The 9,309-nt window shown below is 49.7% G+C and overlaps 1 protein-coding gene and 1 long non-coding RNA gene across 3 annotated transcripts in view; one reads left to right on the top strand and one right to left on the bottom strand.

The window, feature by feature from the left end:
• The window catches only part of ZEB2 (zinc finger E-box binding homeobox 2), a 115,499-nt gene extending 111,458 nt beyond the window's left edge, over positions 1–4,041 (bottom strand). Inside the window, exons 1-3 of one of the 2 annotated variants that reach the window (XM_051810331.1) lie at positions 3,730–3,956; positions 3,527–3,625; positions 700–849 (exon numbers count right to left, since the gene is read on the bottom strand). In XM_051810331.1, the coding sequence (XP_051666291.1) occupies positions 700–772 (73 nt within the window). In that variant the 5' untranslated portion in view covers positions 773–849; positions 3,527–3,625; positions 3,730–3,956. Of the gene's footprint in view, positions 1–699; positions 850–3,526 lie in introns of both variants that reach the window. The other variant, XM_051810330.1, reaches the window with a different exon arrangement.
• On the top strand, positions 3,772–9,064 carry LOC127481275 (uncharacterized). The gene is made up of 3 exons (XR_007908177.1): positions 3,772–3,863; positions 4,754–4,892; positions 8,977–9,064. It is a non-coding gene; the product is annotated as an uncharacterized LOC127481275 (long non-coding RNA).
• Positions 9,065–9,309: the final 245 nt, after the last annotated feature.

Genomic DNA, 9,309 nt, shown 5'->3' on the forward strand with positions numbered 1-9,309 from the left:
GCCGGCGGGGACCGGGGGAGAGGGCAGCGGCGGACAATCGGGCACCGAGCTCATTAGTATTATTAATTATCAGGGAGGAGGAAGTTTCATTTTCGAGTCCCTAACAATGAAGAAAAAAAAAAAAAAAAGGAAAAGAAAGAAAAGAGAGGGAGAAAGAGAGAGAGTCGCTAACTCGGTGCCAGTCCGCCTCGGGGTTCTCACGCTGCCGGGTTTTTTCCCAGGGCCGCCCGCCCCGCTCGCTCCGCGCCGCTCCGCGCCTCCCACCGCCCCGCTCCGCTCCCTCCGCTCCGCGCCCCGGCCCGGCCCGGGCCGTGACAGCGCCGGGCGAGAACGCGCCGGGGCCGCCCCCGCCTGCGCTCCGGGGCACCGGGAGCTCCGGGGGCTCCGGGGCAGCGCCCGCTCCGCTCCGCGCCCGCGCAACAAACTTTGGGGCGCGGCGGCGTCGGCGGGTCCGGCGGCAGCGCCGCTCCCCCCCCGCGCCCCTCCGCTGCCCCCTTCCAGCGCTCCGCGGCCGCGCAGCCCCCGGGACGCGGCGCAGGGAGCCGGGGGGCGGCCAGCCCCGGGCTGCCGGGCGCCGTCCCTCCCGCGCCGTCCCGCTCCCCGTCCTGCCGCCGGCTTTCCTCCACAACCCCCCCCCCCCTCCATTCCCCGGGCCGCGGCGGAGCCGGCCGGAAAAGTTTTCCCGGGGGGGCGTCTTACCGTTTTTCCTCCGGGGGTTGGCTTGTTTTCGCCTCTTACACCTGGGGCCATCCGCCATGATCTGCTGCTTCATTGATAAGAGTGGATCAGATGGCAGTTCGCATGGGCTCGACTCCCTGATTCAGCAGCAGCAGCAGCAGCACGCAGGCTCTATGTAACGACCAAACACAGCGACAATGTGGGCATCGGGATGTCCCATTTAAACGCAGGGCGCCAACGGGGACCCCAGTTTGCACCCGAAAAAGAACCCATCCACGCACACGGCGAGCCTGGCCGTGCCGGGGGAGGTGGGACGCGGTCGGAGCGGGCTCCCCCTCTCTCCCCAGCCGGGCAGATTTCTTCTTTATTTATTTATATATTTATTTATTTATTTATTTCTGCTCCCTCTCTCTCTCTCTCTCTCTCTCTCTCTCTCTCTCTCTCTCTCTGTGTGTGTGTGTGTGTGTGTCTCTGCGTGTGTGTGTGTGAGCGCGTGTGCGTGTCTCCCTCCCTGTGTGTGTGTGTGTTGCACCAGCAAAGCAGATCAGAGAGAGAGAGAGAGAGACAAGAATTACATCTCAAATGAGTCATAACTCATGACCGTATGAGGGAATGCACAGCTTTTACAGTAGGCTGTTTGACTCAATGCTAGGCGGACCATTTCCTCCTAAAAGTACTTTAATTTGACACTAGAACTTCTTTTCATGCGAAATCCTACCCTTCTCTTGCCTTTATTTTTTTTCCCCCAAAGTGCACTCCAGCAAAGTGATAAGAGGAGAGGGAAACATGGCTCTCCCCTGTCCTTTTGGGGTAAAGCTCAGCGCGGAGACCTCCCCCTCCCCCTAACAACGAGGAGTGTAATTATAAACCTCTGTCACCTTTTTAGTCAGTTTGACAATATTCAGGGTTTCCCCTGTCCCTTAGTTAAACAAAGCTTCAGAGTGTCATTTTTTTTCCTTCCCAGAAAAGAAACAGAAATCAAAACTACCGCTGTCAGAGTTTTCAGCCTTGCAGTTGGGTTTTGTTTTTTTGTTGATTATTTTTCTTTTTTAAGAAAAAAAAACACAACTTGTAAACTTTTAGACCTACTGTGTGTGCCTGTGTGCCCGGGCTGGGCAGGAGGCTCTATCTGTCAAAGGGAGAGAGAGGCAGGAGCGTTTGGTTTGCTGCAAGAACGCTCCTGAAACTCAGTCCATCTCGAAGAAGATGCTGTAGCTTTAAAGATGCTTTGACTTGAGGATTAGTTTAAACAGGGGGCTATAAAAGATGTAACAGATGCAAACTGTAAAACAAGGGCAATTAACCCTTGCTCTCCTGAGCAGGATCCCCCCTCGCCTTCGCATCTATTGTCTTCTCCTGCACTGGGAGTTTTACATAAAACCTGAAAAATTATTACCTGACTCAACAATTTTAATATATTTTTTTAAGCAGAGTGAGATAATTTTTCCCTTTTCCTCCTTTCCCCTCCCTTGTGTCTTTTTACTTTGCTGGAGCTTCACACCAGGACTGAGCAGTGAAGTGTGTTGCTGTTGGGTCTTTTTATTCTGCCTGAACTCTTCCCTCAGACGTTTGCTGTTATAAAACCTGCTTGGCTAAAAATAAGAAATAATAAATCTCCAAGCAGGTAAGAGGATGGGAAGATTGAGAGAGTGTGTGTGGGGTCAGCGTGTTTACTCACACTCTCCTGCTTGGGATTCTGCTTGGACAGAGGGAATTGGTGGCTCTGTGGATGAGCATATATGTGGCTGAGGAAGGAAGAGGCTGAGAAATGCGCTAGAAACTTTAGTATTTGCCAGTTATTCCCGAGACTGGAGTGGGCAATGGTGGCATCACCGCGGCACATCTACCAGGAGATGTAGCGGGGAGGGAGGACAGGCACCGAGGCGAGCCCGGACCCTCAGCTTGCCTCGGCAATAGGCGTTTTAATGCAAAACGACCAATGGTGAATTCTTTTAAATGCATTTCACTCCCTTCCTTGCTCCCCTGCCTCCCGCAAAAAGTTGACAATAATTTTAAACCTGCAAATTTCGAGAACACTTTTCTTTCTAGAGGACCAGCAAGCTTTTAAAAATATACATTATAATTTTTAAATTTTTTTTTTTTTTTTTTTTTGCTTTTTGGTAAACGACTTTTAAGTTCCAGTCAGTACTTTCACTTCTTGCTTTAGGCTTCCAGAAGCTAAGGTGTTGCTTCACCCAGCTTCACAAAATAAAATAAAGAAATGAAACCAACTAAACAGACAAAACAGCAAAACTTTCTGTTTGGGGAAACACATCCTTTGCCGGGGAACCCTGCCCGGGGCTGGGGCTCCAGCGGTGCCCGGCCGGGCTGGCTCTGCATGCTCAGGGCATGCAAAGCATTAACAGGTACCTGCAAACTTTCAGAGCTCAGATGTAAAACCTGAAATAAAAAGAGCAGGAGATGGGTGGGGGGATGTTTGAGTTTTTTGTTGGTTTTTTTGTTTTGTTTTTTTGGGGGGTTTTTTTGCAGGAGGACGAAGTCCTTTCCTAACACTAAAACTTTTGGTGCTGCGTTGTAAAAGGCACCTCCCGTACCTGGCTGACAGGTAAGGGGAGCAGGGGTGGTGGTGGCACAGCCCCGAGCTCCCCGAAACCGCTCACCCCTTCCCGGAGCGGTGCTGGAGTGACTTCAGGTTTCGGTTATAAAAAATTTTAAAAATAAAGAAAAAAAAGAGAGATTTTTTCGCCCCAAGTATAAACAAGCCAGAAAAATTAAAATACTCTCGAAATGAAATAAGCCTGCTGGTGCGTGAGGTGGTCTGAGTAAAAAGAGAAGAGGAGGGAAAAAAAAAAAAAAGGGAGAAAATGGAATTAAATTCCGAACCTACCTGCGAAGTCTTGTTTGTAGTTTTGGCCAGAAATGGTGACAAGAAAAAGCATGAAGAAGCCGCGAAGTGGAGGAGAAAAGGTGAAGGGAGATGCAGCTCCTGGAGAAATTGTAAAAAGCCTTGCAAAGAGTTGTCGGAAGGACCGTTATTCCTGCTGGGCAGGTTAGGACTGATCTCTTTCTGCCACTCCAGGAAACACAAACCTGGGGACGGACTGACGTGTTACGCCTCTTCTAATGACATTTTTTTCTTTTTCTTTTCTGTACGAGCGAGAGGAGAGACCCTGCAACACACGCCACCTATCTTTGTGGGGAGGGATAATTGGAGAGCACCAAACGTGAGCATCATGTGGAAACGTGATCGCCAAGTTTCTCTCTGGGAAAGGATCTGGGATAGATTATACCTTGAAGTCTCCGCGAACGCTTTAGCGGCAGAAATGCAATTCCACCTCCTCCCGCCCGCCCCCCGCCCCGCGCCCGCCCCCCGCCCCGCCGCTGCGCTCCGCGCCGCTCCGCGCCCCGCGGAAACTCACCGCGCCCCGCCACCGCATCCCAGCCCCTCCGGGGTCTGCAGCCCCCCTGCCCCGCGGATGAGACCCTGCCCTTCCCCCCCCCCCGGCCCCGGTTGCATCCTCTGCCACCCCTGGGGCGCATCCCTGCTCCCCCCCACGGCGCGGCGCATCCCTGCCTGTGTGTCCCCCCCGCTCCCCGCATCCCTTTCCCTCCCCCAGGCGGAATCCCCCGCCCCCTCCCCAGCAGGATCCCGCCGGATCCCCTGCCCCCAGGCTGGATCCCTGCCGGTTCTCCCATCCTGGGGCGGGATCCCTGGCGGTTCTCCCCCGGCGGGGTCCCCCCCGCTCGCTCGCCCGCCCGCGGAGCCGGCGAGGGGCCGCATCCTGCCCCGCACCGTCCCGCTCCGCAGCCCCGCGCGGAGCCCTCGCATCTTGCGGCGGGGAAAACTTACCCTAACATAAAGCCTAGAAACTAAACTCTGTTCGGGCACTGCAAATAAGCTCTCTGGCTTGTTTTGGTGCTGTTTTATTTTTATCCTTAACGCGTTTCTTTTAGGGCTTTTTTTTGTTTTTTTTTTTTTTTTCTTCTTCCCCCTCCCTTTCATTTCAGCACTCATCCAGGTTATTTGAATAGTCAGCTAAATCTGAGGGGGAAAAAAAAAAGAACCACCAACCAAACGTGCTGAGATCTTACAGTCTATCTGTTTTGTTCACAGATATGGATCAGGGGTGAGATGGGCTCTTTTCCTGGCTCTGCTCTTCCTTGGAAGTAGCTGAATGAGCAGAGAGACAGCGTGGACAAGTAACGCGTGGGACTGAACTTCAGGGAGGTTACAAGTTTTTCACCTTTTTCAAGTATGAAAATTAAAATAAAATTACATATATAAAAAAAAAAAAAAGAAGGAAAAAAAAAAAAAGCCCAGACTCCACCTTTGCACTGAAGGGATTGGTTATGCAAATATGGAAGGGGTTTCCTGGCAAATACAGCTTTCTACTGTATGGTTAATTAAATCATCACTCAAAAGCCTTCCAATGTGACGCTTCTGTCGTAATCCAATCAGGTTACGTAGGTCCTAAACAAGAAAGATATTTTCCACATCTGGAAGTCAGCAATTTAGCAAGTACTGCACATTATTAACCAATTCAGAGCCCACTTCCCAGGGGGATAGTTTTTTCTCTTTTTTTGAAGTTTAAGTGTTCTTAACCAACGCTCTGCCGGTTTGTTAATCAAAAAGCTGGTTTGCACCGCACGTAATCGAGAAGTAATATCGAAGTAAGTAAAGGCAGCCCGAGCTGGGGATGCTGAGCGAAGGCGTTCAGCTGCAAAGGGGGCTGGTCCGGCTGAGCCTCCAGCCGCTCATGCCCAGCTCCCAGCACAACCCACAGCCGTTCCTTCCTCTAAAAGAGCTCGAAATAATATCGGTGCAAAGAGAAACTTCGCGTCTTGCCTGCTCGTATGGTCCTTTCCCGAGGTAAACGTGGGGCTGCCCAAAGGGCTGCGTTAAAGAGCTGTGAAACAATTTCCCTGCTCTGACAAGAGTTCAACCTATTACAGCACTTTATTTCTTTTTTCTTCTCCCCCTCCCGAAGAAAACCGAAACAAATGGCACACTGATCCCACACTGCACTTTTACTTACATTAAGCTTAGATAAACTGCTCTTGAACTGTGCGTTGAACGTGTGCCTAAAGCAAGAAGTGGAAGGCGAGCAATAGCGATAGGGATTGCTCTTCAAAATGGTCCTGCTCAGGGAACACCTTCCTGACGGTTCAGCATCGCAAAGGAAGGAAGGGGACACCCCCTCGCCCCCCTCGCCTCCCCCCGCCGCGTGTCTTTGCAGCTCATCAGAGCCACCGAGATTTGCTTGGGATTTTTTTGGTCATCTGTGAGTTACACGGGACTGGGTGCCCCTGAGAGATGCGGGGGAGGCAGTGCATAGGGGGGTCTCCGGCAGGGGCATCCAAATCCCCCCCCCCAGGACGGGAAATAGCCACCAACCCCCTCTCTGGGTGTCCCTCTCCCCAACCCCGAGCTGCAGGAGGAGTGAGGAGGGAGAGGCAGGCTCTGGTGGTTTGCTGCCTCTGAAATCCCCAACTATTGCAAAGGTGGGAACAAGCTTCCCTATTTTTTTTTTAAATTATTATTATTTTTCTTTATATTTCTTATTTTTCCCCTGCTATGAGTCATCCCGGCTTTGCTAAAAGTTTTCTTGTCACTGTTCTCTAAATGCCAACATGATTTTCCTGCAGCATGCCTGACTTCTCCATGCCTAAATATACCTGTATATGCAGAGACATATCACACACACACACGCATGCACGCACACACACACAGAGTGATGATATCTTAATGAAATATATAGCACGGTGCAAATATCTTGAAATCAGATTCAAGTATTATTAATTTGAATTAGATCCTCTCAGATCCAGAAGGCGTTGCCTATAAATCAAGGGCAGTCTGGCAATTCCTTAAAGAGCTAAACTGAATTTAGATGCATATGATAAAAAGAAAGAAAAAGAAAAAAGTGAATGCTAATTACTGACTCGCTCGATTTCCACTCACCCACGTTTTCTAGGAGGATAAGGAAAAAAAAAATCAAAACCCCAACCAACAAGTTCTCAAAATAAATTAATCCCATTACAAACTCCTTACATATTGTTCATACATTTCCAGATTAGAAAACGAGAGGATGAACTGGAGATTATGAGAGGCTGCAGCCTAACCCGCAACAGGCAGGGCTGCCATCGATGTTGTATCATTAAAACATATACGTCTGCAGCCACACTAAAAAACAAACCCTCAGACCGTGTGATGATGCTCAAGGGCTTTAAGGAACATGTTGGTATTGTCAGATAAACCCTATTCATAATTTTGCTGGCTGTTCTTTCAGCCCTCAATCTCACAGTGTCTCCAGCTCTGAAGTGCTTCAGCAGGGTTTGCATCGGAGCAATAAACTGCTCGGATCTTTGCAGGAGTGACATAGCACCCAACCTTATTAGATGTTATTTTAATGTGGGATGTGGGGGTGTTTGTCGTTGTTTGTTTATTTTTTTTATTTTTAATTTTTGGACGCCAGACATAAACATTTAGCAATCAGCTAAGCCCTTCTGAGATGGAATTTAACCTTAATCCAGGCGATGATTTCCTGCCCTGCTCTGAACTAATAACGGGCGTGCAGCTTCTTTAGGAGATGGAAATAATGACAGCCTATAGATCCTGCCTTTATTGGGATGGTGCTGGCAGCCCGGCTCCCAGCCCCTGCACCATCAGCATCCCCGTGCAGATCCTATTCCCTGCCCTATTTTAAAACTTCTGCAAATCCAGTCCCCCCACCCCATCAGTTTAAAAGCAAGGGGAGCCAAAATATCCTCACAAACTCCAGCTCCCTCCTTGTGTACAGCTTCCAGTTCTGTGGCTTGGGGACGGTTTTAAGGGCAGTTCTCTGGGCACAGGTTTTTCCTCTTTTCCTCGAGTTTTCCTGTGTGAAAACGAAGAGAGTTAAGATGGGAGCAGCCTGACCCTGATGCAAACCTGTCTGAGTGAAGCCATGGGGGAAGCTGTCTTGCCTCCTGTCCTCTCAGTGGGTTTCCCTTCATCCACCAAAACCTATTATGACGATGACCCCCTTGGAGATAACCCTATGTCCCCATCCCTGTGTGGGTCTGTAGGGCTGGCCAGGGGCAAATCCTGCTGCAGGGACAAACCCTGCCATGAAAAAGAGGCCGTGCAGGGACCGAGACCTCCAGGCAGCAATATGTGACTGGCAGGGGAGGTGACCAGCCACCAAGGAGGGCTTCAGGGCACAGGTCCTGGAGGACTTGGGCCTTCTGCTGGGACCTTCTGCCATGGTGGCTTTGTGGGGACCTGGTGGCATGGGCTGGGGGGATGATTCATGGCCTTATTTATTTAGATACGTTTGCTTTTTCCCCGGCACAGGAGGAAAATCAAGGAAATAGCAGCAAAACTGTTCTGGCTGATAAGTTTTGATTAATACATTTTAGAGGCTGGTGAAGACAGTGGTTTAGCACCTCTAAATAAGCTTCAGCTGCTTTGAGGCTTTTCCTTCAGGTCTTTCATCGCCATAACCCTCTAATATTTTCCCCAAAGTGTGGAACCCTTCCTGCATCAGGGATTAAACATCCCCATGTAGGGGACCCAGATGAGATGTGCCCACTTGCAACGGAGCCTGGGGAGAGCATCCTTTCCTCCCCACAGCTCTGCTCCGCCGAGGGAGCGGTTCCTGCAAGAACAGGGGCTCCCTGTGGGTTCTGGCTGCTCCTCATGATCAATCTCTGGGGTGCTGAAGCTGTCCTTGCCTCGAGAAGAAATTGGGAGACTGGCAAAAAAAAAACAACACCCCAAACAACCCCAAACCAATGAAAAAAACCCCAGGGTGGATTATTTTCTGCAGTCACCTGTGTTGGTAGAGGATAAGACAGGATGGAATAATTTTTGTGAGCAGGGAAGGCCCCATGAGGCCCCAAGATGCTGCTGGATACTTTTTCTCAGTACAGGTGTCCCTATAAACTAAGATTTAGAAAGCAAAGCCTCTATTTTTTCCCATTTCCACATGGAGGTGTGGACACAGAGGACAGGAAGAAAGGGTCAGGGAATGACTCTCCCCCCAGCTGCTGCTGAGGTATTTGGGAAGAAACCTTTTGAATCAACATTCCCAAAGTTTTTGAGTTCCTCTGCGGAAAACCCATGTAGGGATAGGATATGAGCCAAAAGCAAGGGAAAAGATTGTCTGGCTTTAATTTATCTATCCCTGGGCATTTCTAACAAGCAGATCACTGTAATATTTAATCTTGTGCGAGTCCCTGCACGTTAAAAGTGAATCTCCCTGATATGTTTTTCTTAATTTTGTCATTTATAAAGTTGCTTCTGACGGCCTAGAGCTGCTCAGCTCCTGTTCACAATGTCTGTCTGTGTGTCTGCAGTGGGAGAACAGCATCCACAGGACCCCAAACCTCTTCTCACACTGGGCAGAGAGCAGTGAGCAGCGAGCATCCTCCATCTGCTGTCCCGCACCGTGAGCTGGAGATGCTTTTTCCTTCTCTTCTGGGATCAGTGCTGAAGTTCGGCCACATTTCTTGGCTCAGTTGGCAGTGATTAAAATTCATGGCTCACTTTTGTTTATAGTTGGTTGTTTACTTTGTTGAATTTTTAAAAACTTGTTAGAATGCAATTGAACACAGATTCAACAGTATTTAGGCTTGAAAAATAAAGATGCATTAGAAAGATGCCTATTATGCTTCAGAATTATTAATTGA

Source organism: Manacus candei, unplaced genomic scaffold, assembly GCF_025592945.1.
Source record: "Manacus candei isolate 608988 ecotype Guabito, Panama unplaced genomic scaffold, ASM2559294v1 h1tg000077l, whole genome shotgun sequence".
In the NCBI taxonomy this organism is placed as follows: Eukaryota; Metazoa; Chordata; class Aves; order Passeriformes; family Pipridae; genus Manacus; species Manacus candei.